The 17,772-nt window shown below is 44.0% G+C and overlaps 1 protein-coding gene across 1 annotated transcript in view; it reads right to left on the reverse strand.

The window, feature by feature from the left end:
• The window catches only part of PREX2 (phosphatidylinositol-3,4,5-trisphosphate dependent Rac exchange factor 2), a 435,974-nt gene that overhangs the window by 315,034 nt on the left and 103,168 nt on the right, over nt 1–17,772 (reverse strand). Inside the window, exon 2 of the mRNA XM_088471582.1 lies at nt 756–827. Coding sequence (XP_088327708.1) covers nt 756–827 — 72 coding nt within the window. The remainder of the gene's footprint in view (nt 1–755; nt 828–17,772) is intronic.

Consider the following 17,772-nt stretch of genomic DNA (forward strand, 5'->3'; position numbering starts at 1 on the left):
TAGAGCAGGTCATAGAGCAGGTGACTAGAGCAGGTCACAGAGCAGGTCACAGAGCAGGTGACTAGCGCAGGTCACAGAACAGGTGACTAGCGCAGGTCACTATAGCAGGTCACAGAGCAGGTGACTAGCGCAGGTCACTAGATCACTAAATTTTTAGAAAAAGCTAAAGGTTATCAGAGGTGGTGAAAAATAACTTAGTTTTTTTTATGGCCCTCTACTTTTTTCTATATTAGGTTTCAAGTTCCCTTTAAACATGTCATACTGTATACTGTAGTTTGTAATGTTCGAAGAAAAAAATAAAAACAATTAACAGGAGCTCTATATCCTCAGCTGTCTCTAAAAATGATTACAAAATAAAATGTGATATCACATAAAGTAGATTTAATACTAGACCCACTTTGTTACTTGTTTTGCTACTTTTTAAAAACCCTCTTTAGAGGCAAAACAGAAGGATATAGTGTTCCTGTTAAATTCCTTTATTTCTGTTCTTTTTCAGGAGACCAGAACTCCATTAAGGAGCAGCTTTGCCCACTACATCTGTCACATTAACTACTGTAGCACCTAAGCACCCATTTGTCCATTATATTTGATGAAAGGGTTGAGATATCTCACACATGTTATGTTGAGGTCTTTAAACTAACTAACCATGTCAGAACCCCTGTTATGGGCTTTTTTTCCTCTAAATGACATTATTCTGGGAAGTCAGACTGCAGCCGCTGAAAATAGAATGCAACCATCAACAATTTCACACTAACCTTTACGGTTTCCTCTGTGACATTTTTGTCAGATTTTGAAGCTGCATATTGCATCATTCGATGGAAAAACGCCTAGGAAAAATAAGAGACCTGTTAGTACATTTATAAAACATTGTTACCCAGCAGGATAAAAACAAACATCATCCAATAACATCTGACTCTTACCAAACATCTTTTTGTTGATACCAAATGCAAACATTTAATTAAAAAAAACCATTTACAGTAGAACCCTAACCTAGCACAGATTATTTTTTTCCCTTCTGGGCCTAATATGCACTTCATCCCCTTGTCCATTGCCTTTTTTATGAGAGATGAGCGGCTCAGTTCTACTCAGTTACGTTCGGATCTGAAAGACGGCATCTTATTGGCTATCCGGCTTTCCCATGTTTTGGATAGCCAATAAGATAAAGCCGACAGGTGATGGCCATTTTCTTGTAGCACACATCCTTTTTATTCTTCTCCTCAGTATTTCCTCCAGTATTTCCTATTTCATCAATGTGTTGCACACTCCCAGACCAACCTCAGGGAAATTGCTTGACTTTTCAGGGAGCAAGCACGATCACCCCAGTAACACACACTCCTTCTCCATTTGGCCCCAGGGAGCAGAGAAGGAGGTTGCAGCCGCCCAAATAAAGGTGTGCTTTATGGGTAAACGATCGCCTCCCCTCTGGATTCGCCAATGGGAATCGAGGAAATCACCATTGTTTCAGGAGGTCTCCCTGACTTTCAGATAGAGGCCCGTATTCACTCACAGTCGAAAACCCGTTATTGGCGATAATTTATCGCCGATGACGTCAATTTTCGCCTATTGTAATTATCCCCATATTCAATTACAAAGACTTTTCGCCGGTGCGAAAAGTCTTGGTAAAAAAACGGGGATAAGTTTTCTCAAGCCTTTAGCTGGCAAAAAAAAAATGCAGAATTGGGGTTTAGGGGTGCAGGCTTACAAAAATAGCCTGCTCCTCTGCGAATGCCCCCTAAAAACAATGTGTGTCTAAAAAAGTAAAAACAAAAATCGGGACACCCCAAAAAATTTACTTGAATTTTGGGGTTAAGAAAAAAATGGGGGTAGCGAAATAGATTTCAGAGGGGTTCCAAAGTATGCGGCAGGTGTTTTCTTCATTGCGGGTAGTAGCGACAGGTGCATTTTTGAAGAATTTTTAAAAATCAGTTTAGAGACTTAAAAATATGCTTGCACCCATTTTCATGTACCCCAAATTTGATGGGCATAGTTATTTTTCCCCAAAAAAATCCTAAATGCTATTCTTCATCACAGGCGCATTTATTCACCTACCGCGGCTATTTAAAAACCTGACTTCCCTTCAGCAGGTAAAAACAGGGGGAACCCATAGTGATCCCTCATGTCTGGACATCTTTATGAAGGCCAAGGATGATCTCCCGAAAATTTACAGGTTTTTTCGCCGCTTCAAGTTTCGCCGGGTCCCGTTTTCGCGTCCATAGGAATTGAATATGGGGATAATCAGGCATGTGCGTGATACTTTTCCGCCTGGAAAACAGGCGAAAAGTCCAGCAGGCGAAAAGTCTGGACCTTTCGTCTCAAATTGACTACGGGCCAGAGTTGGTAAGTATCCCTCATATACACATCACTCCATCGCCATAATATAATAAATTAAATAGACATACTGTAATTTAGAACTAACGCTGCTTAACACAAATGTTAATAGGAACATTTAACAAGATCAATGTAAAACACAAAATAAATAAAATAATGAAGGACAAAGCTAGGACGTGCCATCTGTGCACTTTTGTCACTCTAAACCCGGGCCTTGAAGAAATACATAGTTTTCACCTTCCATTTTCAAATAAGTTCTGGATACTTTATGTACAGTTGTGATCTAATTACAGATAAAAATAATTAACCTTTACAATGCCAAACATTTATAGAGCTGAATGACAGAAGCTGTAAAAGATCAAACAGGATGTTCTAAAAGGGAAAGTCTAGTATAAGGTAACTATACAGATTCTTCTCTTGAATTTAGCAGCTATTAGCTAGTTTCTGGAGGTAGATCATAGGTCCACAGGGGTCTGTGTACTAAGCATTGGAGACATATAAAGTGGACAGAGATAAAGGGCCTGATTCAGGTTGGTTCACAAGGCTGCGTTCGCACACAGCCGGTCGATGTTTGCATTCTGCTCATGTGTATGCATCGCAGTGCGTGTACACGAACCGACCGCTGCAATCAGGAATCGATCGCAGTAAGCACGCAGTCCCATTACACAGTGATTGACAACAAGTGACCACTTGGGGGTGGTCGGCGGAACGCAGGCGTGCCTGTGCGTTAGAATGCCGTTACAGGGACGTGCATAATTAAGTCCTTGCGATTGTATACATAGCCAGAGATCTAGTTGGCGACAGGAAGTTTAGCAGTTTGTGCAGCAGGTCACAGTCAACTACAACTGTGCTTATAGGTTTGATGTTACTCAATGTTACCGATGTTTTCGCTGACTTGCGGATGCATGTCATGGGAAGTGGGCAGCTTTATACTAGAGATGAGCGGTTCGGATTCTGTGGAATCCGAACAGCTCCGAACATAGGGGAATCCGAGTCCACCCGAGTGGGTGTTCTCCGAGCGGGTGTTCCCCGCCTGACTTGGATCCCCGTTTGGGGCCGAACGGTGGCCGCCCGATGTCGGATTCTCGCTAAAGAATCCGACATCAGGGCTCCTCGAGTGTAGGGCAGACCGCTGTGATAGCAGTCTGCCCTACACAGAACAAACACACAGCCACCAGCGGCAGCTCTGTGTTTGTTACAGCAGCCAATGAGAGTCACACAGACTCTCATTCGCTGCTGCACGGAGAGAGCCAGCTGGAGCTCACTCGGGAGCTCCGTCTTCCGGCTCCCTCCTCGTCGCGTGGCAGCAGAGCGGACAGCGGCTGGAGCGGGGATACAGGTAAGTTTTTTTTTGTTTTGTTTTTTTATGTGTGTATGAGGGCCTGCTAATGAGGGGGCCTACTACTGGGGGGGTCTACTACTGGGGGAGCCTACTACTGGGGGGCCTACTAATGGGGGCATACTACTGGGGGGGGCTGCTAATGGGGGGCATACTACTGGGGGCCTGCTTATGGGGGCATACTACTGGGGGGGCATACTACTGGGGGGCCTGCTAATGGGGGGCATACTACTGGGGGGCATACTACTGGGGGCCTGCTTATATTGGCAGACTACTGGGGGGGCATACTACTAGGGCCCTGCTTATGGGGGGCATACTACTGGGGGGGCCAGCTTATGGGGGGCATACTACTGGGGCCCTGCTAATGGGGGCATACTACTGGGGGGCATACTACTGGGGGCCTGCTAATGGGGGGCATACTACTGGGGGGACCTGCTAATGGGGGGCATACTACTGGGGGGCATACTGCTACTGGGGGCACTGCATAGGGGGCCCTACTACTAAGGGGACTGCATAGGGGGCACCACTAGTGGGGGCATTGTGCAAGGGACACCACTGCTGGGGACATTGTGTAAGGGACACCACTGATGGGGGCATTGTGTAAGGGACACTATTGCTGTGGGCATTGTATAAGTGGCACTACTACTGTGGGCATTGTATAAGGGGCATTACTACTGTGGGCATTGTGTAAAAGGGTCACTACTGTAGGTATTGTGTAAAAGGGTCACTACTGTGGGCATTGTGTAAAAGGGGCACTACTGTGTGTCGTAACTTAAATAAGAGACACTACTTTATGGTGTAATGTGAATCAGAGGCACTATGGCCCTGATTCAGACCCACTCGCGAGCGGCTGTCCGGTTAATGTCGCTCCTGCTCGCTTGCTAGCGCTGCGATGCAGGAGGCTGCTACTGCGCTTTTTTCTACTTTGCTGAAGAGGATGAACGTTAAGTTCTCCCCTCAGCGGTTTCTTTTGTTTTACTTTTTGGCCGTGCTGGCTGTAATGCCGCATACACATCTACTCTGTTGCTGCATGACTTCCGATGCTTCTACTTTATTGACTCCTGTTGCCTGAGTGATGAGACGGACCGCACATCCACATGGGAGCGTAGATAGCGGGCAGCCGGCCGGGCTTCTCTTCTCAGTGGGTTCTTCCTCTCATGGCTTCCCCCAGAAAATAAAAAATAGACCAGCAACAACGTTGCATTTTTTTTTTTTTAAACTTCATTAAGACATTACAAAACAAACAACAACCTGGACTTCTTGATCGCATTTCAAGAGACAGAAGACAGCACTTAATGGCAGCCAGAGAAGACGGGAGATGGTAAGTAAAAAAAAAACTTTGATAACATCTAAAGCACTTTAGGAGCCTATGGCAGCGCAAAAAAATACACCAACAGCTAGCACAGGGAGTACAATAGAAGAGAACATCCATTAGTACATATTGAGAAGCAGTATGTACATGGATTTTCCCTAGCCTTAACGTTTTTACCCTTTAACTCCTGTTAGTATATAGACCCCAGAGCCTGTAAAGTGACAGTTAGGAGCTGATTGGTTTGTACTTTATCTCCGTCCACTTTATCTCTCTTCAAGGTTTAATTAAGACCCTTAATTATTGTTAACTGCAGAGGTAAGAAGTCTGATCAGGATTTTTTTATTGATACAGAAAGTATCTGAACAACAAACAGGGAAAGTGTACTCTACGTCAGGACACCAGGGACAGCTCAGATCTCATAGCATTTCAGAATGGTGTAATTTGTAGTTACACAGAAATGGCAGATAAAGTTGTAAAGTATCAAGCTTGCCAAATATTACTGTACCACAGTGGCGTTCCTCCCCGCGGTGTCACCCGATGCCGCCGAAAAGGAGACGCAGCCCAAATCCCCATGGTCCAGTCACTGTGCTTATTACTGGGGGGCAGGGGGGGTGCTGGAGGTGTGGACTGCCCTATGTGCAGTGCCGGCCGGCTCCCTCACAGTGTCCGGAGCCGAGTGGTGCACTCGGCTCCTGACGCCTATCTTAATCCCGACGCCGGAACGCCGAAGAATGCCAGCCCAAATGAGGTAAGTCCAGGGCGCCCTTAGCGTTAGCCACAGGGGGGGTTTAGAGGGGAAGGCAGGGCCGGATTGATGGCCACATGGGCGTGGAGTGGAAAATGACCAAAGGGCCTATTATGAGAAGCAGAGGAGGCGTGACCAGTGCTGTGTGGGTGTGGCCAGTGCCATGTGGGCGTGTACCCCCTATACTCTCTGCTCCAATGTCTCCCTAAATATGTAAAAGGAAAAAAATCCTTCATTTTGAGAGGTAAATAGAAATACAATTTTACTACTAATGATTTATGGCTGACTGTGTGGAGAGCAGATGGCCAGTCAACATCATGACAATGGGCCTATTTTTATTTGGAGGCCTGGAGCTGTAGCTCCATCCGCCCCATTGTTAATCTGGCCCTGGGGGAAGGTTATGGTTAGGCACCCCTAGTGGGGAGGGTTAGGGTTTCAGCAACACTGGGGGGAGGTTAGGGTTAGGCACTAAGGGTTGGGTTTAGGCATGAAGGCGGGAGACAGGTTTAGGCACTAACGGGGAGGGTTAGGGCGTGCAGGGTGGGGAGGGTTAGGGTTAGGCTACAAAAAGGGAGGTTTAGGGTTAAGGGGTAAGGGTAAGTATACTTACTTTTTCATATATAAAAATATCTCTGTTTATTTTTTATATATGACAGCTTCATAAATGGGGGTGCAATCAGGGAGATTGCTGGACTCTTTAGGGAGTCAGGGAGATTGCTACTATTTCAGGGAGTCTACCTGATGATCAGGGAGAGTTGGCAACTTAAGTATGCCCCACAAGTAATATATATGATGGTATCCAAATGATAAATGAGAGTGAAATCATTTTATCTGAACAGCAAAACTTGCTAAGCAGCATAGTATGATCCACAGTGTTAAAAGCTTCTGCAAAGTAATGTTTGGTCCAAAGCCAGATTGAAACTAAGTAAATGTATTGTTTGGTAAAGAATGCAGGCTTAGAAATTAACACTGTTTTCCATGAATTTGATAATACTGTACAGACAGTAAAGAAATAGGTCTATGTCACCGAGCTTGTTGCTTCCACAATGGCCAGGCAACTCATTCCAGAGTGGATGCATCATAAGAGAAAAGGCCGAAACTGATGAGGGATGAAGCCAAAGTCAATAATCAGTGAAAAAAAAACAAGACTTGACCACCAGTCGAGGAACAAAATTCCAACTTTGCCTGTGCAAAGAGTGGTAGATGCATGGTCAGGCAGTCCATATGGCGGACAGGGATAACCCTGGTCGGCCCCATGGACTCATAGCCTTGCACTCTAATGTGTACAGTGATACAAGCTTCTCGCATTAATGGATTCCACGCCCCTACACAAGCTACAGTATTGAGACGAAGCAGACCATCCATAATACAATCTGCAAGGTAGGTGGACCTTCAATCATTGACCCTTTGCTTTTATTAGTGCTTATGGTTCTTCAACGTTGCGGAACTAAAAAGCATAGCATGTCATATCAGAGGCCCTGATTCAGAGCCGGATGCTCTGACAGAGCGCTCGCTCTGAATCAGGGAGTTTTTTTTTTTTTTTTATGGAGCGGCCTCTTGGCCAACCATCGCGACCATCGGGCTTGCGACGAGACCCTTGTAATAGGGTCTCATGCCCACAAGCCCCAGAGAGCTTTCGGCTCAAACAGAGCCAAAAGCTCTCCCACTGACATCCCATGGGAACATCTTCGTCTGGGCAGCCACCCCCCCCGCCCCACCAACCAAAGTGGGTGTGCTGTCACTCAACATCGGCAGCACGCCCCCTTTGGTGGAGACCCGGAGCGACGGAGTGCCTGTCGCTATCCGGGTCTCGCGCATGCGCACGACGGAGCCAGTTCCGTCGTGCGCATGCGATCTGGGCCACCATCGACACGGTTGTGAGCGCTCAGCGCTTGCGGCCGGGTCTGAATCAGGCCCAGAGTTCCAAAATAGCTGAAGAGGCTAGCCATAGGCCAAAGTGCTATACAGCCAGACACATACAGTAATTACTGGAAAGGAATGCTTTCTTCATACACTATAATATCATGTCCACCATGGGATTAGCATGCCCTCTTTAATGGCTGGCCACTCCTCTCTGGTGTTGACTATGCCCACTTTGGTTCTTGACCATGCCCCCTTAATGGGGCCTCTTTCACTGTATTCCTCTGGTGGCCCTTCATGTCCCAGTCTGACTCGGGGTAGTAAAAAGGGATTTAAAAAAGGTGAGATTTCTTAGTCCTGATTCGCTTTGGAGCAGGGACGTGCAGTCAGGGCAGAGCCTCCCCTGTCATACTCCTGAGATTTGATACAAAAATTATTATAATAATACAAAGAAGATATTTATAACTTATAAACATCTTCTTTTTTTATTGTAATTGTTTTTATAGTTAACACTCACCAGCTTTGTGGAGCTCCCTGGGACTGAGACGAGAGATAAGGCTGCAACAGCTTAGCCTCGTTTCTGTATAGTTAGACACTGCTTGCAGAACTGGGGGCAGGGCCACACCACGGGGGGCACAGAAAGAGAGCTAATAGAGGCATGCCTCTGAATATGGAGGAGATGCCTTGAGCACTGATGGACACCTTGGATGTGTCATGTGAACAGGAAGTGCACTGCAGTGTTTAGAGATCAGAGCTCAGTCAGCAGCAGCAAGAGAAGACACAGTGATGAAGGCAGGAGATTCAATAGACACTGAAGCTTAGTGTAGTGAGGAGAGATATACAGTGAGTAGGGGGTGAGACAGGCTCCCAGCACTCAGACCCATTTCCATGTGTGCCTCCGCAGCCATTGACCTCACCGCACATCATCTGTATTTACCACATACAATAACTTCCATCCTACTGCTACTCAGTATTGGGCCAGTCCTCTAGGGGCTAGCTTGGAAAAAATTATGGGGCCCCCACTCCAGCCCTGTGCTTTCTAGTACTGCGTCCCTCTTCTTCTGTCAGTGAGTACCAAGTTAAAAATGTTAAAATGTAAAATGTAGTGCAATCAACTGTGTTACTTACTACATGTGCCAGCATGCACACTTCATGACTGTTTGTTCATGCTCGTGCTTGTTGAACTACAAACCTCAGCATGTACATGGGCACTTTAGAGGGGTTACATAGATGAACTGAAGCAGAATTGTACAGAGTAGGACAAAATTCTTCAAGTACGATATTGTAAACTATTATTTCAAGCTACTGCTGCTAAAGGTGGTACAGAAAATGACTAAACCATCAGGTGTAATTCCTTGAACCCACATGTCTTATTTTTTATGAATAAATAATGTCAAAGCATAATGTATTACATGTCACATGGGACATACTTGCCGACTTTGCTACTCCTTTCCCCAGGAGGGGGCAGCCAGGTCAGCACAGAGGGGGCGTGGCAGCCATAAAGGTTTGCTGTGATGTCATGATCGCATCATCGTGGCTCCGCCCCTGCTATACGTTTCTGAGAAAACAGGCATTGTATAGTTAGGGGCTAGAGGAGGATGCGGGAGACTTGCCCACTTTTCTGGGCAGTCGGGAGGGGGAGGGCCACCCGGTTTCTGGGAGAGTCACGGCCGTTCCAGGAGGATGGGCAAGTACTGTATGCACATGGGATTAGATTTTTAAAAATGTAGGACTTGTTGACAACCAGATTATTGTTAATTATACCCTCATATGGAACAATGAATATTTAATCAGGAAAGCAGAAATGATAGAAGCATGTTATTAAAAGGGCTATTTCTATTTTCTAGAGCCTTATGCACTTTAATTCCATTTGGAAATTTCTCACGCTGAAATGTGAGCTGAAGAGCTGTGCTGTAGGAACATATTAACATTTATTTTATTCAATGAGATAATTAGGGAACAATATCTAAGGCAAATGCTTGCCAAGCAGTTTTCTCCAGCATTATGTAGCACATGCCTATTTAAAAAATGAGGTCTATGAGATCACCCTCCTATCATTATTATTTTTATAATTACACTGTATTTATACAGTGCCAACATATTCCAGAACTGCAATCTTTTATTCTTTCATGCCTACAGTAATATAGCGGCCAGTGCCAGCGTAATACCGTTTCTAGAGACACTTTACTGTGGCGGTGGTGATAATAATAATGATGATAATAATAATTGTATTTATGTAGCACTTTTCTCCTAATAGGATAGAAAGTACTTTAATTTTGGAAATTAAAAAGCATGTGATAAAAAAAAACATATGAAGGATTAACAGGGTAGAGAAAGATAGCTAAGCGTCTGGGTGTATCTTAGAAACAGAAAGAGCTTTCATAAAGTGCTTGTAAACTCAGTGCACCTTGACTATGAGAGGTTGCACAGGACTTGGGGTAGATTGGTGCACAAGTCCAACCTAGAAAGTGGTAATTCTACAAACCAGTATATAAAAAAGAACAATAATATAGTGCCACCCTACATAGTTAATAAATCAGCCAGGTGAGTAATATTTACTATTGTCCCATACAGCAGAGTTACACAAACTCCACCATTACAGTCCATGCATTAAGGATATCCATGTTTGTGCACAGGTGACTTAATTAGTACCTTAGACAATTTGTTTTAACCATCTGGGCTCAAGCACAGACATCCTTAAAATCTGGACTGTAATGGCAGAGTTTGGGAAACTCTGCCATACAAGGAAAAATCTAATTAACTGGCTGTGCACCCACAGAGTTCATACATGCATAAACAAGTTCAAAGAGAAGACAACTCGCATTTTTTAAGTAAAATAAAACTTAGCTTTTATTATTGTATTTAAAATTGCAGATCAGACAAACAACAAACAAACATATGTAATGCTGGGCATACACAGCCAGATAAAATGTCTGTCAGACCGACAGACATTTTATCTGGCCGGCTGCCACCCGCAGATGTCGCCGGCATACACTGTGAGAGAAATCTCACAGTGTATAGCCCGACATCCGCGCTCCACCCCCGGGGGAGGAGACATTTCCCTGTTCCTTCCGTAGGAAGGAACACAGGAAATGTCTGTCTGTTGGCCGCGCTGGGCATACACTGCCCGATGCGGCCGACAGTTACCGGGTAAATATCGCATCGGACGGGCATGCTGGACCGAGCAATATTTAACCCTCGGTCGCCCGCACACACGCTACAATTATCGGGGCGATCCGCCGATATCAGGCGGATCGCCCCGATAATTGTAGCGTGTATGGCCAGCATAAGTTGTGCCATAGATATACATAGAAAAAGTGTAAATAGATCACACAGGTAAGGTAGAATCAGTGTAATTCAACCCCTAAATTAGAGGTGCATTATTTGCAAAACAAAACCCAAAGTAAATACTGAGGAGAACGTCTTTAGACGTCTAAAGCTATTTATTACTTTATTACCCCAACTGCAGGGCCGGAGCAGTGCTCACTGGTGCCCTGTAGTGACCCCGCCCCTGATCCCGTGATATCATGCAAGGGGGTGGGGCCAGAGGCAGTAAAATCGGAGAGCTTCCCGGACGATCCAGACAACTCTACAAACTGCAGGGTGCATGCCCGGAGTATTCGCTCTGAGCAGCAATGCAGCAGCACTATTGGCTGCCGTTACTGCACTGTGCTGTACCTGGAAAATTTACATATTTTTCAATACTGATCAGCTGCACAATTGCTGGAGGTAACCAGCAATTGCTATCACCAGCCAGGGTGCTTCTTAGATAGGGGCAAACCCTATCTCCCATGAAAGCACCAGCTTTACAAATTTAGGACTTTTCTCCCTATGATAAATAGAACGCTTATGTCCCCATTTAATAATGAGTGATAATCACTTTATCACTCTTTTCTAATGTCAAAAGAAGCTTAAGCACTTTTGCAGTACCTGAAAAAAAACAGTAGAGCTAAAGTTTGTGTTACACAATAGAGAAAAATTCTATAGCTACTGTTGTTATGATACACCTGAATCAATTGAATAAACCCTCTAGAACCACTACAGAGGTCTTCTGTCTATAACAAACACCCTTTCCCCATAGAGAGAGATGTTTTCACTGGTACTGAGATGCCGCCAGGTCTTAAACTCAGGATAGTAGAGATTTATACAATAATCAGGTGATTACAGGGTTAATGCTGGATTAGTAGAATAACACATATGAGTACAGTGAGACTGTATAATAAAACTCATGTTTTTTAACAATAACCGCGGGAGGTATAACAACAGGTAGCTTGATAATGGTAACTGCAAACAAATTACACTTTTCTAATATTAAGTAAGATGATACTTAACAACAGGTGATACAGGGAGCAGGAGACCATGAATCAAACTGGAAAGCACACAGAGATTCAGGATACTAGCAGTATTCACCAGCACTTAGATCAGAATGCTTACACCAAGGCACGAAGCTATAACTGACAAAGAAGTGAAGGCCTGGCTGCCTTTTAACACACACACAGACCAATGACAAAACATCAATTAAGACCAACCCCTGTGCAAGTGAAATAAGTTACAGTTACACATAAGAGAGCAACTAGTGAGAATCCCAGCAATTAAACATCAGCTGCAGACATTCCTATGCAGCCTCTAATCACAGACACTGGTGTCCCAGTCTCCTAGCAATGACTGGGACCAGCATGCACAGCGGCTACTGACGCAGCTCTTTACAACTATATGTACAGTAAACTGTACACACAGTGGTTATAGAATTTTTCTCTAGTGTGACAAGAGAGATCAAACTGGAGCTAACCTTTTATGTATAAGGCAGCTTATAATAATATAAAAAATAATAAATAAACAGTAGTGAAAATTGGCTGCAGCTTCAAATACCAATATGGAGAATACTAGTAACCCACAATGATAATAGAATACTATGAAAAATAGAACATTTATTTACTAAAATAGCAATAACATTAAAAAAAGATCACACGGCCGGTGTCTAGCATCAGTTAAAATTGTAAATGGCTTAGGGCTCTATTTACTACAATCCGCTTTTGTAATGCAGATTGTAGTGTGATATTACCAACTGAATTCGCATTGTGAATTCAGCCAATATCACAGGGATTTACTAAAAATCCCTTACAGGGATAGAGCTTACGATAAAGCTCTGTCCCTGCGAATCCCCTCCGCACACTTATCACGGTATGTTCGCAAAAATTACCATGACAAGTGCCCGCACATGCGCCGACCGGCTGCTGCTAAGCCTCGCCCCCTGCAATCGCGACCCCCCCTGCAACCCCCCATCCCTTAATTACACTTACCACCGGTGATGTCCTTCATGGCTCCGGTCAGCTGACATCCCATCCTGCACTGGGACCCGGTCAGGTGACAACCGGGCCCCAGTGCTGGATGGGAGACCATCTGACCGGAGGTAGGACATCACCAGAGCACCGATCTTCGGTCCCTGGACTCTGGTAAGTTTTTATTTTTACTATTTTTTTCTTTTTTTTTTTTAGCAGTGATCAGCATGTGGTATGTTTAGACCACACAGCTGATCACTGGGGCCGGCTCCGGGCTCTGCTCTGCCTTTTAAAGCAGAGCAGAAGTCCGGTAACCGGGGAAGACCCTGGATAACGCCACCTCCAGGTGGCGTTATTATCACAGGGCTTTCCCCGGTATTTTTTCACAGTTTATTTTTAGTAACTTTGGCCAGATCACATTTCCCATTTCAATTATGAGAAATGTGATTCTGCTTACTAAAAATAAGTGATAATTAGGGCTTGGAGTAGAATTTTACGAATTCTACTCCAATTGCCCTTTAGTAACTTTAGGGGATACTAAAATAATGTGAATAGGGTGTGAAAACACCCTTTTTCACTTTATTTTAGTAAAAATAATGTTAATAAATAGAGCCCTTAATAGTCTTTCATAGATTCAACAATTAGGTCCAGAGTCTGTATATTCACACCTGCTGGTACTTTATTTGTATTCTGCAACATGGTGTTAATTATCAACATTACCCATAATACAGTGCTGCAGACATGTCTCTGGGCCCTGTTCTCCGCCCCCTCCCTTCTCCGCCTACTCCCTCCTCTCCATTCCTTCCCGCTCTCTGTCCCTCTCTCCCACAGATCTCTTTCAGTCGTTGGCAGCCATGGAGGAGAAGGAAAAAATACAGCCTGGGAAATTAACATTATCGCTCGCTGCACAGCAAGGTAGTGTTAAATACAGCAACAATTAGCTATATAGCACTGCGAGCAGCAACAAGAGTGGGCCCTTTTTTCTTTTTATTGTGAAATTTTGGCCCTTAATGTCCTGCCTCATCAAATAGAAATAAACATTTTAAGGTTGAACAGTTTCTCAACCTTTACCATCAGCCACAAATAGAGTTTAAGTAACACATTTGAAAATCTATCTGAGACAGCTTTAAGGCTGTTCCACCAAATTACCAAGCTCTTGCTTAATTGATAATAAGCAAGAGCTTGGTAATTCGGTGGAAATGGGATACGTTCAGCGTCCCGGCACAGGGGATGTCGGTGCTTAGAATACCGGCTCCAGGGAGGGAGGGCTAGGATGAGGGTAGGGAGAGGGGGGAGGGTTAGGATACCTACCAACAGGTGTCGGAATCCTAACCCTGTCGGGATGCTGGCAGGATTTTGATTGCCGGGATCTCGAGCGCGCGTCATCCCGTCCCCATCCTGGTGGTAATAACTACATATGAGCAGTTCAGTTTTGCTGAAAATCAAACAAACCCGTACTTTGGATCTCCGAGTAGAACAGAGTACCGACTCCAACTCCAACTCCAACTCTTGCCAAATTCGGAACTCGGGCCTAAAATCCGGATCTTGTGTATTTTGGATGGCATTTAAGTCCCTCCCTGGTGATTTCAGGTGCTAAGGTGGTCAAATTGACTGGAAATGACTGGAAATGAATGCTATTGATGTTAATAATACTACAGGAACAAAAACAGGTCCATGTAACATTATTTTAGCTGGTTTTATTAGTTTTTAAAGAAATCAAAAACCGAAACCCGTTGATGATTTGGAACCAAAACCAAAACACAGGGGGTCTACTCTGTACATATCTATAGAAATAACATCACCCTGCTCCAGCCCCCCTACATCCCATACCAATTGCAGCATTATACAGCGGGAGAGCAGCCATGACGATGCAAAATGCTTCATCAGCGCCCCCACACCTGCACCATGGCCATCACCTCCAGGATCTCCCAAAGAGGGGCAATAAGGCACTAAGAGATCAGGGAAGGTTAAAAAAAAAGCATTTTAGGACATTTGGGGTAGGTACAATTCTGCTGTCCCTGTATCGTAGTAGTTCTACTTTACAAAGTACAGTAATGCTGGGATTTACCTTAAACACAGATCAAATATTTCTACAATCTCAAATATGAGATTAGAAGGAAGTTTAAAAAAACTCAGTTTCATGTAAAGGCTGCTTTGTGTAAATTTCCATAATGAACCGGTACCAGGTGTTTTTAAATTGGGTTTGATCCCTGATTTTGAACTGCATTTGCTGGCAATGAAGCAAAGACCGATAGAAAAGTCAAACCGCGGACTCTCCTGAATGTCAAATGTGTCTTTCTACTTAAGCACTGACAAATAGCACAAAAACAGAATGGCAATAATTGACTTGGCACTGCATACCCACAAGGCTTCCTCACAGTTTATGAGACTATTTATCTTGTATAAACGCCAATTCTTCATTAGAAGCAGCAAAAAAACACCACGTGGACAGGTTGTATCCGGCCTGCTCTCCTGGCAGTAGGGAATGTTTTTACATGATCCTCGCTTATTTTCCATAGATGGTGGAATAAATGATTTGCCACACACTAAAAGCAACATTTACATCAGCATGACAAATTACAGTGAGGACGGTGCTGATGAAACAAGACTAGTTCATTAGAACCGATTGGGGGTGTTCGGCAGGCACTGATACAAATGTAGCGGTGATAGGGATCGCGGGGACAACTGATCTTCGGATCAGGTGTCTCTGCACCAGAGCAATGTTGAATTGTTTCAGTGTTTTAGTATCCACCACTGCTGCGCGCAGTTAGTTGTGCACTAGATAAGCTGAATAGCTCTATATACCTAGAGGGGGTGCTTAAAGTGGCCTGGCGGTGATATATGCTATGATATAGAGCAGTGTTGGCTAACCTTGACACTCCAGCTGTTGTGGAACTATATATCCCAGCATGCCCTGCCACAGTTTTAGCATGCCCTAATAGCAAAACTGTAGCAGTGCATGCTGGGTTATGTAGTTCCATAACAGCTGGAGTGTCAAGGTTAGCCAACACTGACATAGAGCAATGGTTCTCAGCTTCAACCCTCAAGTTCCCCCATGTACAGGTCATGTTTGAGGATTTCTATCTGTGGATGCAGGTGGGATGATTACTGACCCAGCAAAATATATTAAATCATCTGTGCATGATTAAAGAAATCCATAAAACATGACCAGTTGGGGGTACTTGGGGACTGGAGTTGAAAACCACTGATCTAGAGGAAAGTGGTGGTAACAGGTCTCCCCTGCCATCTAGACAGGACCCTACTGTAGGAGCTAAGGCCCTCATTCAGAGCCGCACGCAAGCGGGCGCACGTACGTTAGGCGTACGTACAAAAATATTTAAATTCAATGGCTCGCTCGTATTTTCGTTCGCATCTAAAATTCCTCCCTAAACTCTGACGACCCCTCCTCTAACTAACGAGCGTACGAAATAGCGAGCGTACATCCCCGAAATGGCTTGAAAGGAACGCACGCACAAGTATAAACAGGAAGTGGCCTTGTCAGATGTCGATTACCTGCTCCTTTATTCTGCCTACCTCCATCAATCGTATCATGCCAATCAATGTATCAATTAGCTTAATTGTTTGTTTTTTTTCAACACAATGCAAGAAACTTTACTCTTGTCTGTGTTTGTGTTTACCCGCAGAATACGTACGGATGAAACATTCGCTTTTATTGTTTAAAAAACATGTGAACCACAATTAAACAATTGTACTATTGCTGTGTATCCCCGCATATTTCCCTGGGTTCATTTCTTTATTTAAATTTGCTTACGCATGTCACTGCATCAAGCCTATCCTAACTCTCCAGAGATTTCTGGCCCTGTCGAACACATGACTCATACACTAACCAATAAAATTGCTCCTGTTAATTTCCAAAATACATTAGCCAATCAGAAAATTTTTACACACTTTATCAAAAATGATTTTTAAGAAAAACACCATTGCCATCATGAGAGCCTCCGCATTCACCAGGCGTGAGCTGCTGGTGCTTACGGAGGTCATGGATCGCCGGATCACCAGCCAGCCAGAACCCATGACCAACCGGCAGAAGCGCTCCGCGTATGCGGAGGTACGGTCCCGCCTGCGGTCCTTCGGATCACGCCGCAACATCGGGCAGCTGGAGCGCAGGTGGTCCGACCTGCAACGGCGAACGCCCCGCTTGCTGGCATGCTTTCGCATGCAGATCCTGGCAAGTAAGTGTTATGTATTGTGGTTTTAATGTTTGTGTTTGTGGGGCAAACTGCGTGTGCATGTTTTCCTGTCTGTTCTATTTATTATTTGTACTCATATCTGCGTCTGCATGTTTTCCTGTCTGTTCTATTTATTATTTGTACTCATATCTGCGTCTGCATGTTTTCCTGTCTGTTCTATTTATTATTTGTACTCATATCTGCGTCTGCATGTTTTCCTGTCTGTTCTATTTATTATTTGTACTCATATCTGCGTCTGCATGTTTTCCTGTCTGTTCTATTTATTATTTGTACTCATATCTGCGTGTGCATGTTTTCCTGTCTGTTCTATTTATTATTTGTACTCATATCTGCGTCTGCATGTTTTCCTGTCTGTTCTATTTATTATTTGTACTCATATCTGCGTCTGCATGTTTTCCTGTCTGTTCTATTTATTATTTGTACTCATATCTGCGTCTACATGTTTTCCTGTCTGTTCTATTTATTATTTGTACTCATATCTGCGTCTGCATGTTTTCCTGTCTGTTCTATTTATTATTTGTACTCATATCTGCGTGTGCATGTTTTCCTGTCTGTTCTATTTATTATTTGTACTCATATCTGCGTCTGCATGTTTTCCCTCTTTTTATGAATTTTTAATTCTACTGCTATTTTTTTTTGTTTTATTTCTTTTTTCTTTTTTTTTTTTTGTTTGTTTGCCCGGATTTGTCCATAAACTA

This window comes from Taudactylus pleione, unplaced genomic scaffold, assembly GCF_031769625.1.
Source record: "Taudactylus pleione unplaced genomic scaffold, aTauple2 ptg000114l, whole genome shotgun sequence".
NCBI lineage: Eukaryota > Metazoa > Chordata > Amphibia > Anura > Myobatrachidae > Taudactylus > Taudactylus pleione.